The following is a 19,742-nucleotide window of genomic DNA, read 5'->3' as shown; positions in this document are numbered from 1 at the left end:
CAGAGTTATACCAAAGGTGACTTGATTGCGACCCCGACGGGGGAAGCAGGGTTTGTGTTAGGAATACCCCTCTAGCTAGATAGGAATCGATTAGAATCATCATCTCTCCTAGATAGTGAGAACTTGACTGAGCAGCGGCAACGTAGATTCACTAAATTTAAAGATATAGTTAAATGATGATGATGATGATGATGATGATGATGATGATGATAATGATAACGAGCCATGAAAGACCTGATATGGTTATTATTGTTTGTGACTTAATCAAGAGATTGATTAGTACAGGTGCTAATATAGATGGTAGGTAATGGCTAAAAGTCACTGCTAGTACATGTGAATAATGATAATGATTACTTAAGCTTTTATGCAAAAAAGGTTGTCTAGCAAGATCCACTGATAAAGCCCTACATACTTCTTGGTGTCATTTATTTTTGGTTTATGACGGGTAAGTCTAGCTGAGTATATTCTCGTACTCATGGTTTATTCCCCCTTGTTGCAGATGACGTGCTCTGTAACGGCTACTGCAAGTATTATCTCCACTCTGCGGGGAATAAAGACTAGATCATGAGGCATGGTCGTTTATGTTATCTTAGCATGTTGCTTTTGCTGGATATGACTATGGAACTGGCTTGTATTTGAACTAAGCGTGTGAGAGGGTCTCAAACTACTTTGCTTCCGCTATTTATGAACTCGTGTTGTAATAACTATGTGAACTCTGATGTATAAAGTAATTATGAACTACTTGTGAAATGGATATAACACGTGGCTTGTTATGTGAATCACTATGATCTTGGTTGTATGCAAGTTGGTTTGAAATCCTTCGTGGTTTCAGTTAACTATCAGGTTTATATGGGTTCAAGTATGACGGTTTGATCACTTTGGTGAGTGCTTTTGTACTTGTACTCTTATAAATTGGTCGGTTCTGTTACAGGAACCGTCCGATGTAACTTACTTTCGGGGTGCTTAGCGTCTGGTGAAGACGTGCGTCTCCGGAAACGTGCTATTTCAGGTGGTTTCGCCACAGCCGCCCTCCAGAGCGGCAGTGTCGTAGGATGAATTTGATAAAAGTTTGGGTGTTTGTTTTAACAGGCCTATTCACCCCCTCTAGGCCAATCAGAGATCTTACATGGCTGCTGGCCTCCTCATGCTCACCATGCAGGGGGTGCTCGCTGGCTGCTGGCCACTCACTAGGGGTGCTTGCTGAGCTGGTCGCCGTGCTCGTGCAGGTGCTCCTCGTGTAGGTGCTCACCCAACGTTACTCTCGTGGGCTAAGGCAGGTGCTCGTCCAGCGCAGTGCGTCCACTAGGGCACCGGGGAGCTCCTTGCGCCGCCGATCTCCGCGCAAGCGTCGAGCTCTGCAACGACGAGTCTCCATTCGTCCAAGCAGCAAGGTGACATTGCGCTGATAGCATATGTTTCAAGTGTTTCAGAGTGTATTGCAAGTGTTTTACATCGATGTTGCAAAAGTAGATCGGATGTTGTATATGTTGTAATGGCTATGTGCATGTTGCAAGGGTATGTTTCAAATGTTTTATTTATTTTTCAGAAGCATGTTGCAGGTGTGTTTATTTGGATGTTGCATATGTTTCACGCATATGTTACAAGTGTTTTATCTAAATGTGACATATGCTTGTAATGGCTTTTAAAGTGTTTTTAGACATTTTGCAAGTGTTTCAAACATATGTTCCAAGTGTTTTAGCATATATTACAAGTATTTTATCTAGATATTATAAAAGTAGATCTAGGCCTGTTTGGCCGGGCTCCGGCCTGTCGGCCGCCCAGCGGCCGACACCCGGTTACTGTTCACCGGAGTCGTTCCTCTCTCTCCTCCTTTCCTCTCTCACTGACACGACGGGAGCCGGAGAAGCTCGTTTTTCTAGCTCTGCGGCTCCGACTCCTCTAGGCACCTGTCGGCCACCCAGCGGCCAACACCTTGCTACAGTGCAGAAGCCGGAGCCCACAGGAGCCCGGCCAAACGGGGTCTAGTGTTACATATGTTTCGGCAGTTTAGGCGGGCGAGCAGACAGGGCAGCGGGCCAGCAGACGCGACAAGGCGGCTAGGAGCAGATCGGCCAGGCGGGCGAGAAAGAGGTGAGCAGGCGGTTGGGCAAGCAGACGGCCGAGCGAGCAGGCAGGGCAGCGGGCGAGCAGACGAGCGACACGAGCAAGCACGGCCGAGCGAGCAGACGATTAGGTAGACGAGCAGGCCTAGCAGGCCAGCGGGCGCGGACATCCGTCCGAACCGTCCGTGTACTGGCCACACCGTTACAATGTTCATCCTACACAACACAGCCCCTCCATCGGTCCATCCCGCCGTTGTTTGCACATACTGTACTACCAACCGACCAGCGGGTCTCGAGAGCGTCGTGTCGTTGTGAATTGTGATGCGAAGTCGCGAGGGAGAAGTGACGCTGATGCATCAGGTGAAGGAAGGTGAGCCCGGTCTGAGCGCGCGTCACGTAGGCATAGCATAGGACACAACTAGTACTACAGGAACAGGACACCGCGAGAGATCCACCTGCCAAATTATTGCCGCGGGCACGGCCAATCCCACGCGCCCACCGAAACGCCCGAAAACGCCAAACCGTCCCCCTCCCGGCCTCCCGTCCGTCCGGGCCCGGAGTCCACGTGTCGGATCGCTCGCTCGGGCCCCCACGCCCCTCACCAAAGCCCGCACACGCACGAATGGCGAACGGACACGATCACACGACGCCCTCGAGGCCCGCCACCGCGGTGGGTCCCATGTGAGCCTCGCTTTTCTCTCCCCCACCTTTCTCTCTCGCGTCACTCGTGTGTCAGGCGCATTCCGCCTCTCCTCTCCCGAGCTCCCCCGGCCTCGCATCCGCCGCGAGCCGCGCCTCCGCCTCCGCCGCCGCCTGCTCCGGCGGGCGGGACCCAGCTCCCCGCGTCTCACCGGCAGATTGGTACGCACGCCCCCATAGCCTCACCGTCTCTTTGTCCTCCGAGCCTGCGCGTCTGGCTGGGTGTTTGAGACGTGAAGAAGCTGGGCTCTGTGACTCGTGTCCCGTTGCTAGCGTAGAGGGATTTCGTGGCCCGGCTAGCTCCGCCAGATCCGGGGCCTCGCGTCGTGGGATGGCGCGCTAGCGGCCGGTTCGGGTGTGCGGCGTGCCTGTGCAGGGGTTGGGGATTTGGGGTTTGGGGCTCTTCAGCTTCGTTTTCTACAGGCCAAGGCCAATCGGGTGCGGATAGTTTCTGAAAGATAGCTTGAGGATTTGGCAACGGGATTCTGGTTCGCCTCCCCCGCCTCTCCGCGGAGTAAATCGAGGCGTGCTGTTTTGGCCACATGTCGGCCGATCCCTCTGTGATCAGAAACATGGTGGCGGGGTTTAGTGTTAGTTTGCTGGTGTCGAACCTTGTAATATCGTTGCTGAAGTAATGAAATTGGGTTTTACCGTTGTGAAAAAAAAACCCCGAGGCTTGCTGTGTCTTTGCTTAGCCTGAATCGGTATTACTTGTTTCGATCGTCTAGGTCCAGCCTTCGAATGGTATCAGTGCATAGTAGATCTTCATACTCACGAGTGCGCATGGTTTTAGCTCTCGTTTTTTTCCCCTCTTTTGCCCTCAAACTAGTATGATATGCTTTGGTTGTGATTCAGGTACACGATGGAGGGAGCTGGAAGAGATGCCAACCCTTTGAGCGGTTACCGAATTGGCAAAACCCTGGGAATTGGGTCGTTCGGTAAAGTGAAGATCGCGGAACATATATTGACTGGCCATAAGGTGGCAATCAAGATCCTCAATCGCAGGAAGATCAGAAGCATGGAAATGGAAGAGAAAGGTCAGTGCTTATTCCTTCTGTCTAGAACATTAGTTTGCAGTTCAGCTTTGCACACGATGTTTAGAGTATAGACACGCAGAAAAGCTCCTTATTATCTCTCACAATTTTTCTCTTATGACGAAGTGCTCAACTTAATTCTCTCTTATTGTGTACCTACAGTGAAGAGAGAAATCAAGATACTGAGATTATTTATGCATCCTCATATCATACGCCTTTATGAGGTGATAGATACACCTGCTGATATTTATGTTGTTATGGAGTATGTTAAATCTGGAGAGTTGTTTGATTACATCGTTGAGAAGGGAAGGCTACACGAAGAAGAAGCCCGGCACTTTTTTCAGCAGGTGGCTTTCTTGCATATTACTATGTTCATTCCAAAGATTGCACAATGCATTGTAATCCCTGGTTCGAACTGTAGTATGGCTGGCATAAGCTGTTTTGTGAGCTGATAAATATTTGAAATCTGTTCACCGTCATGCTTCTGTTATATCTGTGATCAGAATTGACTAATTGTGGTTATTTGGTTCATTGAGCTTAGTTTGATAATTTTCTTCTTATTGACTTTTTATGCAGATCATATCTGGTATTGAATATTGCCATAGGAACATGGTTGTTCACCGTGATTTAAAGCCAGAGAATCTTCTTTTGGATTCAAAATGCAATGTTAAGATTGCCGATTTTGGCTTAAGTAATGTTATGCGTGATGGCCACTTTCTTAAGACGAGTTGTGGTAGCCCGAATTATGCAGCACCTGAGGTATTATCTAGCAAGATTTACAATTAGCGTTCTTCATGGTCCCATTTACCTATATAAGAGCATCTCCAAGACATTAGCCAAAAAGACTAGCCAAATTTACTGATTTAGCTACTCTCTAAAATAGATTTGACAAAAAAATACTAGAGTACTTCAACAGACTCGGTAAAACCAAGAGGCTGGATGGTTAGTGATGTAGGTTATCCAAAAGTAGAGAGCGAATAAAGTGGGATGGAGAGCTACTAAATTTGGAGAGTCATTTACAGACTGTTGGAGACGTTTTTCCTTTAATAATAGCCAAATTACCTTTATAAAACGATTTGGCTAACCTCTTGGAGATGCTCTAACTTGCTATGACACGATTCTTCCTTATTTTCTTAGGTCATATCTGGTAAACTATATGCTGGTCCTGAAGTTGATGTCTGGAGCTGTGGCGTTATTCTTTATGCTCTTCTTTGTGGTACTCTCCCTTTTGATGATGAGAATATTCCAAACCTTTTCAAGAAAATAAAGGTAGCTATTGCCTCATTAGATTTGACCAGGGGGAGAGATGTCCCCCTGATTTTCATCTTAAGAAGCTGGTGCCGTGACTCGAACCCGGGCTGGCTCAGCCAACCGCTTCTTTGGCGTGTTGAGCTGACCAGTTGCACCGTGAGAGTGTTGGCAAATTGGTGCTAAGGGCCAGCAACGGCTAGGTCAAGCTCGACCTCCAAGGGAGCCCAACCAGGCCGCGCCGGCCCCAACTATTGCCTCATTGATTTACCTGAAAAAAGGATTCCTTTATATTTTATTTTAATATGCTCAGTAAATTCTTACATCTAATTGTAGGGTGGAATATATACCCTTCCTAGTCATTTGTCACCTTCAGCCAGGGACTTGATTCCCAGAATGCTGGTTGTTGATCCGATGAAAAGGATTACAATACGTGAAATCCGTGAACATGTGTGGTTCAAGATTCGACTTCCACGCTATTTGGCTGTGCCGCCTCCAGATACTGCTCAACAAGTTAAAAAGGTATAATGATATTGTGTGTGCATCAACTTGACGGCGTGTATTTGGTTCCTTCAAACTTTTAGAATCCTCTGCTTCGATGACGCTATTCTGTAAAATCCTTATTCTGCCTTTTCTACTTCAGCAAAAGATTTGGCATTGTTTTGAATTTTGTAGCTCGACGAGGAAACTCTTAGTGATGTTATTAAGATGGGTTTTGACAAGAATCAGCTAATTGAATCTGTGCAAAACAGATTGCAGAATGAGGTATCTGCTGTACTCTCTGTTTCCTTTGGTTGTTTTATGGTATCATGACACAGTTTGGCTGTGCAGGCAACAGTTGCCTATTATTTACTCTTGGACAATAGGCTTCGTACAACCAGTGGTTATCTTGGATCTGAGTTTCAAGAATCTATGGTGAGTGTGGTTTTTCTTCTCTCTTGTATTTCCGGATGTTGATTGTGAGCTGTTCAGTACTTGTGACGCTATAAATTTCTTGCTAATTTTTCTGTCTTGCTTTATGTGATTGTGATCTCTAGGACTCATCTTTCTCTCAAGTAATCGCTGAAACACCAACTTCAGCAACTGAACTTCGGCAGCATGGGTTTACAGAATCTCCGGGGTCTGGCTTGAGGCAGCATTTTGCAGCTGAAAGGAAATGGGCCCTTGGTCTTCAGGTAATTTTCATGTTAAGTGCATCTTAATCTTATTATGTGTTTCCTGAATTATTCTGATTCATATATCTGTAATTGTCTAACAGTCTCGAGCACATCCACGAGAAATAATAAGTGAAGTGCTTAAAGCTCTGCAAGAACTGAATGTTTACTGGAAGAAGATTGGACACTATAACATGAAATGCAGATGGAGTCCTGGCAGCCTGGAGAGTATGATGCATAGCAGTGATGGCTTTAGTGCGGAGTCTGCTATAATTGAAACTGATGATCTCATGGCGAAATCAACCCCTATAGTGAAGTTTGAGATTCAGGTATCATTTGGAATCTTAATCATGCGCACTTAAATAAATATATCACGTAACATAGTCTTGAATACAACATTGGCTGTGCAGACTATGAACGACACTTTGCATGACTCTTTAACATATGACCTTGACTTCTTTATGTGCTATGTTTATGCAGCAAACTTAACTTTGTTAGGATTACATTTGCATGCCAGGTTATTTTTCTGAATTGCTAAAATATTCACAATCCCTTAGGACCAAGTACATTTGTGATTCCAAATTAACATATTCCATAATTGTACTTTCATTTCATACTAGATGTCCCTTTTTGTTGCATAAAGTCTACTTGGAAAATGCACTCAATTCTAATACACTTACACTGACTGCAGCTTTACAAGACGAGGGATGAGAAGTACCTTCTTGACCTGCAAAGGGTCAGTGGACCACAGCTCCTCTTTCTGGACTTGTGTTCCGCCTTTCTAACTCAGCTGAGAGTTCTTTGAGCCTGACATGATTGGCTTCCCAAGCACAATCCTTGATGCACCCAGTGGAGTTTAAAGTTACATTTGAGATGTACATAATGACAATATATAATCCTCCAGTAGATTATATTTTCTGGAGTATGTAGACATTAGAGGCATGTCCTGGTTTGCCTAGACGGTTGTCACCTAAGCTCCTAAACAAGAGGCCACAGGCGAGCCACAGGCCTACTTCCTCAATTAGATCATGCAAAAAAATTTTGGCCTTTCTTTAGTCCTGGGACATGTTATCCCTTTCGCTGGTCTGGTTCAAACCAGCCAGCTGGCTGGTTTCCCTCTCAGTTTACTGTTTAACAAACCAGCTGAACAGTGTTTTTCTTTCACTGCAATTCAGTCAGAACAGTGTTTTCTAGCTAAGTTTTAGACCGTTCGCGAACGGGGCCATAAGGTGATATTATTAGCATGATACCCAGACTGAGAAATGTCCCACTGAAAATTGAAAAGAAAGTTTGCCCGTTGACACATCAGTGTCAACTCTGACATAAACGGAGAGACAGTCAGCGTGTTCGCTGGCTGGTGCTGGTTTTTTTTAGAGGAAAACGCTGTTGCCTGGTTGAATAAGCCTGGCTGAAACCAATAAGCGAATAGGACGAGTAATTAGATGTCACAGGAAGTGCACATTCATCAGATAAGATTACTGTTTTATGTATTATAGGATGCATCTCCTGAGGATTAATCAGAAAGGGCATAAGAACAACTCGCATCTAGCAATGAACCATAAGCAGACTGATTTCAAGACGTACGAGCCCTCTGTATCTTGTATTGTGTGTAACAAGTTCATACAAGTTACTTACGTTTAATGATTACACGGAGTCCGATTCTAATATATATTTAGTTATGTTGCAATGTACGGACATATTTACCGGTTAATCAAACAAAGCAAGAGCTCGCTGTAAGTTGAACAGCCCTCTATCCCGCTATTTTATTGTTCCCTGCGGTGCCAACGGGGACGAAATTAAGGTGGACGAAATTAAGGTCCACATCACTGAGGCCCCGTTTGGTTCAGCTCACGTGGATCTCGCTTATAAGCTGAGCATGATTATTTGATAAGTTGCGATGTGTAGAATTTAAGCGGGGCGTTGGGTAGGCCCTGTTTGGTTCACCTCAAGTGGATCCTGCACGGGCACGGGACCACTCGGGAGGGAGGGGCAGGGGGAGAAAACGCGGGGTCGAGCTCGTGATTTCAGAAACGTTGCGGACGACGGGGAGTCGCGACCACGCCCCTTTCGCGAGGCGTTTATGCGGAATTATTGGCTTATTGGCTTATTGGGCTCAAAAGCTGAGCAAACGCTGCCCCAGACATGGCCTGAATCCCCACAAATACATGAAGCCCATCACATCCAGCCCGCTCCCTCCTGCTAATACCCAGGCCCAGCCACACCATCTTTCCCTCCCGCTCCCATCGAGTCCGCCGCACTAACGGTCGCAGACACCGCGAGTCCGCGACGGTCTCTTCCTCTCCACGTCTCTCGCTCGTCGGCTCGGGCGCTCCGCGCTCCGCGCTCGGCACCATTCTCCCGCCCGCAGCCGCAGTCAAGGTCGCAAGGATGCGAGGTGAAGGAACAGGCGAACAGCTTCTCCCCTTCCGTCGTCGGGTCGCTCGTGGTCGCGGAGGCAGATCTCCATTCGAATCCCTGGCCGGGCTCTTTCAGGCGGTCCCGGAGGAAGGGACCCCATGCGCCGGCTCTTGTTCCAGGCGGTCAGGCAAGCTGTAGCCGCAGTGCGCGTCACCGTCACGTAAGCATGGGATGGGACACAACCGAGAAAAAGGAGAAATCCTCGGGCATGGCCAATCCCACGCGCCCACCGAAACGCCAAACCATTCCCTCCCGGCCTCCCGTCCGCCCGGGCCCGAGCCGGCCTCGCCTCCGCCGCGAGCCGCGACTCCGCCTCCGCCGCCGGCTGCTCCGGCGGGTGGGACCCAACTCGCCGCTTCTCCCCTGCTGCGAGGTAAGCTCGTCGTGGGATCGCGCGCTAGCGGTTCGGGTGTGCGGTGTGCCTGTGCAGGGGTTGGGGATTTGGGTTTGGGGGCTTGGGGCGCTTCAGCTTCGTTTTCTACAGACTACAGGCCCAGGCCAATCGGGTGCGAATAGTTTCTGAAAGATAGCTTGAGGAATTGGCAACGGGATTCTGATTCGCCTTCCCCGCCTCTCCGCGGAGTAAATTGAGCCGTGCTGTGTGTGTGTTCGCTTAGCCTGAATCGGAATATTACTTGTTTCGATCGTCTAGATCCAACCTTCGAATAGTATCAGTGGCTCAGTGCATAGTAGATTTTCATGCACACGAGTTCGCATGGGTTTAGCTTTCTTTTTTCCTTTGCCCTCAAACTAGTATGATATGCTTTGGTTGTGATTCAGGTACACGATGGAGGGAGCTGGAAGAGATGCCAACCCTTTGATCGGTTACCGAATTCGCATAACCCTGGAATTTGGGTCGTTCGGTAAAGTGAAGATCGCTGAACATATATTGACTGGCCATGAGGTGGCAATTAAGATCATCAATCGCAGGAGGATCACAAGCATGGAAATGGAAGAGAAAGGTCAGTGCTTATTCCTTCTGTACAGAACATTCGTTTGTGTTTCTTAAACTTGCGTGTGATGTATAGATTATAGACACGCAGCAAAGCTCCTTATTGTGTCTTGCGTTTTTTTTTTCTCTGATGAAGTACTCAACTTAATTCTCTCTTATTATGTATCTGCAGTGAAGAGAGATCTCAAGATTCTGAAATTATTGATGCATCCTCATATCATACGCCTTTATGAGGTGATAGATACACCTGCTGATATTTATGTGGTTATGGAGTATTGTAAAAAAGGAGAGTTGTTTGATTACATCATTGAGAAGGGAAGACTACACGAACAAGAAGCATGTCGTTTTTTTCAGCAGGTGGCTTTCTATTGCACGATGCATTGTAATCCCTGGTTCGAACTGTATATGGTTGGCATAAGCTGTTTTGCGAGCTGATTAATATTTGAAATCTGTTAAACGTCATGCTTCTCTCATATCTGCAATCAATAACTTGATTATTTGTGTTTATTTGATTCATTGAGCTTAGTTCGATAATTTTCTTATTGACTTTTTGTGCAGATCATATCTGGTGTTGAATATTGCCATACGAAGATGGTTGTTAACCGTGATTTAAGGCTAGAGAGTATTCTTTTGGATTCAAGATGCAATGTCAAGATTGCTGATTTTAGCTCAAGTACTGTTATGCGTGATGGTCACTTTCTTAAGACGAGTTGTGGTAGCACGAATTATGCAGCACCTGAGGTATTACATCTGGCATGATTTGCAATTAGCACTCTTCATGGTTCCATTTACGTATATAGCTTGCTATGGCACGATTCTTCCTTGTATCTTTAGATCATATCTGATAAACTATATGCTGGTCCTGAAGTTGATGTCTGGAGCTGTGGCGTTATTCTTTATGCTCTTCTTTGTGGCACTCTCCCATTTGATGATGAGAATATTCCAAACCTTTTTAAGAAAATAGAGGTGAGCTATAATCTCAGTGAGTTACCTGAAAAAAGGATTCCTTTATAGTTTATTTTTAATATGCTCAGTAAATTCTTATATGTAATTGTAGGGTGGAATATACACCCTTCCTAGTCATTTGTCACCTTCAGCGAGGGACTTGGTTCCCCGAATGCTGGTTGTTGATCCAATGAAAAGGATTACAATACGTGAAATCCGTGAACATGTGTGGTTCAATATTCAACTTCCACGCTATTAGGCTGTGCCGCCTCCAGACACTGCACAACAAGTTAAAAAGGTATATTGATTATATTGTCTGTGTATCAACTTGACAATGTGTATTTGTTTCCTTCGGCCATTTAGAATCCTCTGCTTTTGCGGATGGCGCTTTTCGGTAAAATCTTTATTCTGCCTTTTCTACTTCAGCAAATGACATTGTTTTGAATTTTGTAGCTCAACGAGGAAACTCTTAATGATGTTCTTAATATGGGTTTTGACAAGAATCAGCTAATTGAATCTCTGCAAAACAGATTGCAGAATGAGGTGTCTGCTTTATTCTGTTTCCTTTGGTCGTGTTTTATGGTATTATGACACAGTTTGGCTGTGCAGGCAACAGTTGCCTATTATTTACTCTTCGATGATAGGCTTCGTACAACCAGTGTTTATCTTGGCTCTGATTTTCAAGAATCTATGGTGAGTATGATTTTCTTTTCTCTTGTATATCAAGATGTTGATTGCAAGTTGTTCAGTACTTGTGATGCTATAAATTTCTCGCTAATTTTCTGTTTTGCTTTATATGATCTCTAGGATTCATCTTTCTCTCAAGTAATCGCTGAAAGACCAACTTCAGCAACTGAACTTCAGCAGCATGTGTTTACAGAGGGAACATTTGGATGCCTCGCTCTGCCTTGCTTTGCTTGGCTCGGCATCAAGATACACCGTTTGGTTGGTTTGCTTCCAGTCTCGGTTCTTGCGCTTTCCAGAATTTTCGTCGCCAACCCAAGCGACCTGAAACCGCTTTGCGCAGCTGGCAAGCCTGGCCTTGCCGAGCGAGGCGAGGTGAGCTGGCCACGTAAACCAGCCAAACATCTCCAAAATCTCCTGGGTCCAGCTTGAGGCAGCATTTTGCAGTTGAAAGGAAATGGGCCCTTGGTCTTCAGGTAATTTTCATGTTAAGCACATATTATGATATTTTTCCTGAATTTTTCTGATTCATTTATCTGTAATTGTCTAACAGTCTCGGGCACATCCATGAGAAATAATAATAGAAGTCTTTAAAGCTCTGCAAAAACTGAATATTTACTAGAAAAGGATTGGACGCTACAACATGAAATGTTGATGGGAGTCCTGGCTGTCTTGAGAGTATGATGTATAACTGTGATGGCTTTGGTGCGGAATCTGCTATACTTGAAACTGATGATCTCATCGATAAATCAACCCCTATAGTGAAGTTTGAGATTCGGGTATCATTTGGAACCATAATCATACGCGCTTAAGTATTATGTAACCTAGTCTTGATTAGAACTTTTGCTGTGCAGAATATGAACGACATTGTGCATAACTCTTAACATATACCCTTGACTTCTTTATGTGCTATGTTTATGCAGGCAAACTTAATTTTGTTAGGATTATATTTGCATGCCATGTTATTTCCTAAACTGCGATATTCACAATCCCTTAGGACAAAGTATATTTGTTATTCAAATTAACATATTCCATAATTTGTACTTCCATACTAGATGCTCCCATTTTGTTACCATAAAGTCTACTTGGAAAATGTACTCAATTCTAATACACTTACACTGACTGCAGCTTTACAAAAACAAGGGATGAGAATTACTCCCTCTGGTCCGATTTCTAAGGTGTATTTGTATTTTGGAGAAAGTCCTTAATATTAGGCGTCACATGTATACAAAAGCAGCTTTTTACTCGCAGATGAAACTAAACAATCGCTTGCATGTAGGTTTTCCCATTTTCCGTCTGGCTTGATTAATACCGATCCAATAGAAAACCTCAGCATCCAGCGTTAGATTAATACCGAGGCGTTTGTTGCGCTGCAATCGCATGCATGCCACAAAAAATTATCCAATAAAGAGTTGTGTAACTAGCGCTGGATTAATATGTTGTCACAAACCCCGGTTGCTCCTTGGTATCTGAAATTGGTAGAAAACGGACTAGGATTTGAACCTGGCTGCTGAGCCGAGGAACTCCAACCACTAGGCTAGAGGGCTGTTCACTCCCAAAGGATTTATCAGAAAGGGCACACACACAAGCACAACAACGGAAGAGCTTAGGACTGCAAATAACTGAACCTGTGCTCATCTAGCTCTACATAATCGACTTCAGCGCAAGGACATAATGTACATGGGTCAGCAGATAATTTTACTTTTTTACAGTAGGAAATGCTAGAAAAGACTCAGCTAGCTATACTATCAAGGTGGCCTAAACTAGTCTATAATGTACAGCGCTATAGCTTTACAAATGGACTATACGGATCAGCACCGATGGTGTGATATCAGTAACTCCGGGGTGCATAAGAGTCGTTCTCAGCTGATTCAAGCTGCCCCGTCTGCTCAGTGATCTTATCAACATTGTCCTGGAGACGACGACAGCTGCGGTCTATGGCAGTCTTCACATCTTCCTTTGCTTCTATTTTACCCTCTTCGTCTGTGAGAAACCACTCCCAAAATACATCGTTCACCTTGGCCGGCACATGTGAACCTCCAGTTTCACTGGTGGTCTCATCTTGTGAGGTGTCGCCAGTTGTGGTGTCGGAGTTCATATCGACTTCAGCTGTCCTATGTGCATATTCATGGAGCTGTGCCATCGGCAGCGTCGGGCTCTGGGCGTAGCTCGGAGGTTCTGCTTCCGCCAATGGACAAGACGACTGGTCCTGCCCTGAGGTCGAAGCAAAGGGATTCTGGCAATCTGATGTCTGCAGATTGATACTGGTATCCATTGGTGCCGAGACTGAGAGCATCTCGCCAAGACTCAGAGCAGGGCTGGGTGGTTCAGCACCACCACCAGCGTACATGTCTTGAGGAGACGCATGGGTTGCCCTCTGGAAGAAGTTCTCCAGCGACATCAAGGTCAGCTCCATCTTCTCAAACGGCTCAGCATTCAAAAGGCGGATCGGAGACATGCCTGGTGTCTCTGCTGCGCCCAATGTCTGCAGGAACAACGGCACCTGCTGTTCTTCGACCTTGGGTTCGTCGTCGACGAAGAAATCGATCTTCGGAACCCTCCTCTTCTTGTTGAAGTGGTCCGCCGCAGTCTCCATCAGCGTCGTCGTCGAGCCCGGAACAACCCCGTGCCTCTGCAGGATGTCACACAGGGAGGCCACGATGTTCCTCTGGCGCTCCTCCATCTGCACCAGCCTGCTCTCTAACGCCTGCATCTGCCAGTTGATCCCGCACCGCTGCTGGTTCTGCCTCTGGAGATCGGCCAGCAGCAGGCTCTTCTCGTACTTGAGCCTGTTGATCTCGTCCTCGAGCTCCCGCCTCTCGGACTCCGCTAGCGGCCCGTTCACTTGGGTCTGCAGCGAGTGGCTGTGCACCGGCTTGCGCCGGTGGATGTTCTTCAGAAGGTGCGTGTGTCCCCTTATGAAGTCGTCGTTGGCGAACTCCCATCTCTCTGGATCGATCTTTCCGAAACCCTGAAAGTAAAATGAAGTTAGCAAGCAGAAAGTGAAGATAGACAGATAAACCATGAGGAGCCAACTGTTAAAAAGATTTGTCACTTTAATTAAACCTTTACAATTCCATGGTAGATTAAATTTGCTAACTTGGTACCAGACAGTCTTGGCATTGCCTTGACAATGACATGAACATGCTGCACAAGGACGGAAGGGAAAAGAGAATGGTAGCATTTTGTTCAGATGAAGCATGGAAAATTGCATGCTGACTTGCAATAGCAGTTTCGAACCGGGGCAAAATCATCTAAATGACCCTGAGTAGAGCTGGGACTTTTTATTGAAACTTAGAGCTGGGACTTGGCCATGCCATTTGAGGGTGGGTCATGGTCATGGCACGATCTCTTAGCACGGCACGACACAAAATATTTTGAACCGTACCGGCACAACACGAAGGGCGTGCCGTGCCCAGGATCTCGGCACGGCGGGCTACATGGCCTGGGCCACATTTTTTACCGTGCTTGGGCCGGCACGACACGAAAATGGTATGTGGATACATTTATAACTCTACAATACAATTTTTTAGCATTTTCTATACTACCTCCATCTAATTCTTGAATAAATTATAAAAATCATTAAAACTTTCATAAAAATAGTACACACAAGATATATATATTTTTTATATCACGAGTAAAAAAAACTAGCAGAGATATTTTGAGGGCCGTGCTTGGGCCGACATGACCTGAAGACGTGCCGACGTGCCACGGGCCATGCTTGGGCCGAAGAAAAGATTTACCGTGCCGATACGGCACGTCCCGACGTGCCTCGCTCGCCTAGAGGGCACGGCACAGCCCAAGACCCACCTCTAAGGCTCTAACCCTGAGGATGAGCTGCTATGGAGCATGCTGAAAAAGTGAATAGAAAACATGGGCTTCTTATACAGAAGAACTAGAAACAGAGCACACAGGATTCCTTGCAAAAACCATGAACCACTTTTGGAATTGAATGCCATGCCACATCATGACCGTTCACAGTACGGATTCTGTTTCCAGCACTGAAACTCGAAGCACGTGTTTGGTGCCAACTATGTTCTCTTGAACTTACCAACCGGCTTATCAATTAAAATCTACAGTATTTTTCTCTCACAACAAAACAGTTTCGACCGGCTTATCAACCGGCTTTAATATCAGCTGAACCGATAACAGTAGAACAAAACTGCCACGGAAAAGGCACATCATCTAGAAAAGATGACGGAAACGAAATGGTGAAAATCGACGCGCAACAGCAACATCTCTTCACAGCAAAATCTGAGACGAAGTGGGTCAAGCGCATGACACATGGAGCGACGGAGATTAGAGTGACTCACATATGTGTTGAGCTGCCTGATGAAGCTGGAGAAGTTGTTGTGCTTGAAGTACTTGGGCAGCAGGTCCCGCGAGAAGTCCGGCGGGTTCCACACCACGAAGCTGGCGCCGCCGGGGCCCCACGACACGACGTGGTTGGTCGCCGGGTCCTCCACCATCTCGTAGGTCTTGATGAGGAACGGCGGCGGCGAGCTCGTCCCGCCTCCGCCACCGCCACCGCCGTGCGAGTTGGAACCTTCCATGCCGGCCGGCGTCCCTCCACCTCCTGTGTCTCTCCCTCGCTCTCACCGACTAATTAATGATGGGCGTGCGGGCGTGCGTGTGCAGGAATTCACTGGGTCTCAACGCCGCTTCCCAACTCTGTCTTGCCCACCAGAATGGACTGGGCGTCGTCAGGTTCCTCCGCGCCAGGTTCACACTGAACTGTAGAGAAAAATTCTCGCCAAGCGGCCGCAACGACGGCGGTTTTCCGGTGGGCTGCTTGTGCTGCAAGAATACACACATAGATACAGACGCGTCGATCGGTGAGTACGGGCGAACAGGTAACCAACCGCAGCCGTAGAAGCGAACGAAGGAATCTGAATGCAAATTAAGAAGCAACTAGGCACAGCGCAGCGGCCGATTGGTTCGGGTCCAGCTCCAGTCAGGATTCTAAGTAAGAATCAAGCACAAGTTTTCGAGTAGAGAGGAATTTTTCTTCCCATTTTTAAAATTTAAAATAAGAATATAAAAGAGAAGCAGCGTCGACTCACCTAAGTAGTTATTTTAGTTACTCGTCCTTCCTCGTTGGCCTTTCGCTGGAAGCGGGCTGACGACGACGAATGAAGCAAGAGGTCACGGAAGGGAAATGGAGGTCACGGTTCGCTGGCTCGCATCAGCTCAGACGCGCGCGGCAGACGAGCGTGCGAAGGGGCCGATGAATCGAGGGGGAGTGGCGTGCGCCGTCGCGCGGCGGTCCTATAAGGGGGTCGTGTGTGCCACCGGGACTCGGACGACCACGCGGACGCGGACATGAAGGTGGACGGGGCTGAGCTCTCGCTGGCTGGAGCGGTGGCGCCCGCATCCAGGGCGCATCGGTGGCTGGTCGTTGCATGGGGCGCTTGAGGTTTGACTGGCCGATGCGTTGGCCGCTCCGTGGCTCCTTTGCCCCCAGCTTGCTTCTAGAAGGGGGAAACCGGTCGGGCGGACGGGCCGTCAAAGTTCGCCGCCAGCCAGCCAGCCAGCCAGCCAGCCAGCGCGCCCGGGTAAAGGCTCGGTCTCGGTGAGCACCAGCCACCAGGCACCAGCAGCGTTGCTAGCTGTTGGCCGGACCGGTCTCCCCGCAATTTTTTTTACACTTGTTGTAAATTAATTTTAAATCTAACACTGTTTTATTATTATTTTTTCAAAACTAACATTTTAGGCCGCGTCTATTGTCATGGCGAGGCGAAACGTCTATGCCGCGTCATGTATGGTGACGCAGCGGGAGGATGACGTGGCATCGACCGGGGCGCTGACCGGTGACATGACAGGGTCTGCCGCGCCATAGCCCACGGCGTGGCAGGACCTGGACACAGACAGAAGCCGACCAGCCTCAATTGCAATTGAACGGGAGCTGTTGTCGGTGCTGTAAACAACTACAAGTGCTGTCGCGACGCATTGAAACGAATATGAAGCAAATAAATAAAGTCCGTGCGTAAGTTGACAAGTTGCCACATAACATTTTCATTGGTTCATGAATCTGCAAATTTCTGACGATAATATTTATTCGACATAAGTTCGACATAACCAACTAAGATCCAGGAGTGTAAGGATCCGTCAGATGCAGCTGTCTCTTTGGATTTATAGGCAACACATTGGGAGTATAGCCAACGTCGGTGTGGTCATGTTGTCGGTGGGTACGGCTCGTACACTGCAAGTATATGATATGCACGATTACTTATAATCTTTATGATCGTTAGTTTGTGGAGCCTACGTATTTAAAGACACTACATTTGTTACTACCTGTGAAGTTCCTTGGGTACCAAGCGGGGCACCACCTAGCTGAGACATGCCGATCTCGTCCTGCTGCCAAGGGTCCCACTGGTGGTGCTGTATGCGGAAGCCCGAGGGGTCGTCGTCGTCGTCCTCGTTTGTAGGGTCCTTCCCAGCGCTATAATGTGGTGGTGTACGCACATCGAAAGCGGCATCTGTCACCGGCTGAGAAGAGTCGGCTGGTGTCCTCAAAGAGCCGGAAGACATGGCACCCGACCGCGCCTGGTAATTGGGTTCCACCCAAGGAGTGTCCATGCAGCTCAACTTCTGAGCTAGCTTCCTACAGCTCCGCTTCATATTCTGCATGAATAAACGTTAACATTAGTGTATTTCCCAAACACATATACACTAAAGAAATATTTTTGAAACAGACAAGTTTATGTTTACCTCCACAAAAGCCTCGAGAACGCCTGGCCCCTGTACTCTAGACTTGTGAAGCCGAAACGCTGCTTCGTTGGATAGCATTGACAATTGTGTCGCCTGGGTACAAAACGCGGTTGGACAGTTTTAGTACACATACTTAATATCAAATGGATAACAAATTGTACCATTCGAGTATCTTACCATATATCTTTGAAGCGGGGCTCTCTGTAGCGGGGCTCTCTGTAGTTGTGTGTCGTTCCTAGTGGTAACGTCGTACACATCTTCGATCACATCTTCCTCGTCGTCCTCGTCAATCGCCTCCTCAGTGTACGGGGGCTTGTCCTCGTAGACCTGTGAAACCACCGCAGGTACTCGTCGAAGGTGTGCTGGTCGTGTGGGGGACCCGCATCGATCGACTGCCGGTCCCTGGCCTGCCACAACTGGATGCACGCGTTGTGTGTCACGCGCCAATCCTTGATTTTGTACCTCTTTTTACGGTCATACCTGCAATAAAACGATTGTTAGTTGTACCATATACACCTCTGAATTGTAACTTTGTTATTAATCGATAACGCACCCGTGCAATTCTTGGTTGGTGGAGTAAAGCGGTGGTGGATAGCCTGTCATTCTTCCAAACTGTCTGCAAACCCTGATGGACAAGTGAATCCCGACCACGTGGAAGAAAATAAGAGGAACATTGCAGCGATACTCGTCTGACTCATCCCTAGTGACAGGACTCAGATAGTCCTGAAGCTCTGGAGCATCCTAAGGACACCAATGCACCTGGACATTTCGTAATTGAGTTAGGTTGTGATATAGTGTACATCGAACAAGACACATGTATGATAGTAAAGAGAGCGTAACCTAGTGATGTGTCAGGACGTCGAGACAGTCTGTGTACTCCCTGTACTTACGCCTCGCATTTCCTCTAGCTAACTCTGCTTGCGTCCAGATATACAGAGCTGTAGGCAGTGTATCCTGCCCGTTCCAATGCTGTATTGAACACGATAATGAATTAGCCATTAACAATTTCATCATATGTAACTGCCTCGAAGAATATAATAAACCGAAGTACTTATAGAAAAACCAGTAATAAAGGGCATCTCAACGGGCCATCGTTCCCAACACCAAACAAGAGTAGGTAGGAGCAACCCCAAAGTTCGCATACCCTGAGGTGCGATGGCAGGCAACGCATAGCTGTCGATACGTCCATGCCAGGTCTGCGCTGCCCCAGCTGTACGACGCTATGTTATCCCACGGCTGGCATAGTATGTCAAGAAAGATCCAGCTGATGGTATTGCCCGAGACGTCTAGAAATAGGAAAGCACTAAGGAAGTGCCAGAGCCACACTCTAGCGAACCTGTCGATCTGAGCCTCATCAGCCTATGGGTTCAAGTAATCAAACCGCTCTGTGATCCACGACGACGAAACACCAGAACTTTTCATGAAATTCACCAAAGAAAATGAGACCCGGTGGCTACAGGAAAGCAATGCAAGTATTAAATAGGCTTAAATTGCTCATTTATTTTTCTTGGAAACCTCGTCGCTCGGTGGAAGAAAGCCAGTGAACTGAGCCACCAGCTCCCTCCAGTGATCGTTGTCAACTATACATGTCACTGGAAGTCCCCCCAACCGAAGGTCAAAGATAGCCTTTACGTCCTGTATGGTTAAGGTCATCTCGTCACAAGGTCGGTGGAACGTGTGGGTCTCAGGCCTCCACCTGTTATAAGATTAGAACGACTCTTAGTTATCTTAAATTTGTTATAAGAATGTTTACGTACAATGAAGGCACTCGCACCTGTTTACAGCTGCAGTAAGTAGTGTTGGGTTAAGGGGTGAAAGACCGTAGTTGGCAACA

The 19,742-nt window shown here is 47.1% G+C and overlaps 2 protein-coding genes and 1 pseudogene across 2 annotated transcripts; 2 read left to right on the top strand and 1 right to left on the bottom strand.

The window, feature by feature from the left end:
• Positions 1 to 2,768: 2,768 nt before the first annotated feature.
• On the top strand, positions 2,769 to 7,451 carry LOC136511484 (serine/threonine protein kinase OSK1). Its single transcript, XM_066505545.1, has 11 exons — positions 2,769 to 2,924; positions 3,618 to 3,799; positions 3,959 to 4,143; positions 4,373 to 4,555; positions 4,934 to 5,065; positions 5,381 to 5,566; positions 5,720 to 5,809; positions 5,876 to 5,959; positions 6,082 to 6,219; positions 6,303 to 6,527; positions 6,890 to 7,451. The coding sequence occupies exons 2-11, from the start codon at positions 3,625 to 3,627 to the stop codon at positions 7,001 to 7,003; spliced, it is 1,512 nt and encodes a 503-aa protein (XP_066361642.1). The 5' UTR covers positions 2,769 to 2,924; positions 3,618 to 3,624; the 3' UTR covers positions 7,004 to 7,451.
• Positions 7,452 to 8,353: 902 nt separating this feature from the next.
• LOC136512474 (serine/threonine protein kinase OSK1-like) lies at positions 8,354 to 12,463 on the top strand (annotated as a pseudogene).
• Positions 12,464 to 12,616: 153 nt separating this feature from the next.
• Positions 12,617 to 16,501, bottom strand: LOC136512473 (heat stress transcription factor A-4d-like). The gene is made up of 3 exons (XM_066506427.1): positions 16,261 to 16,501; positions 15,511 to 15,994; positions 12,617 to 14,168 (listed from the first exon to the last, which is right to left on the bottom strand). The coding sequence occupies exons 2-3, from the start codon at positions 15,748 to 15,750 to the stop codon at positions 13,029 to 13,031; spliced, it is 1,380 nt and encodes a 459-aa protein (XP_066362524.1). The 5' UTR covers positions 15,751 to 15,994; positions 16,261 to 16,501; the 3' UTR covers positions 12,617 to 13,028.
• Between the last annotated feature and the right edge of the window lie 3,241 nt (positions 16,502 to 19,742).

Source organism: Miscanthus floridulus, chromosome 16 (genome assembly GCF_019320115.1).
Source record: "Miscanthus floridulus cultivar M001 chromosome 16, ASM1932011v1, whole genome shotgun sequence".
Classification (NCBI taxonomy): domain Eukaryota; kingdom Viridiplantae; phylum Streptophyta; class Magnoliopsida; order Poales; family Poaceae; genus Miscanthus; species Miscanthus floridulus.
This window is presented reverse-complemented; position numbering and strand designations above follow the sequence as displayed.

Coding starts and splice junctions, on each gene's coding strand:
- LOC136511484 (XM_066505545.1), top strand. CDS start 3,625: ATGGAGGGAGCTGGAAGAGATGCCAACCCTTTGAGCGGTTACCGAATT. Junction 4,556..4,933: donor CGAATTATGCAGCACCTGAG/GTATTATCTAGC, acceptor TTATTTTCTTAG/GTCATATCTGGTAAACTATA. Junction 6,220..6,302: donor AATGGGCCCTTGGTCTTCAG/GTAATTTTCATG, acceptor ATTGTCTAACAG/TCTCGAGCACATCCACGAGA.
- LOC136512473 (XM_066506427.1), bottom strand. CDS start 15,750: ATGGAAGGTTCCAACTCGCACGGCGGTGGCGGTGGCGGAGGCGGGACG. Junction 14,169..15,510: donor TCAGGCAGCTCAACACATAT/GTGAGTCACTCT, acceptor TTTTACTTTCAG/GGTTTCGGAAAGATCGATCC.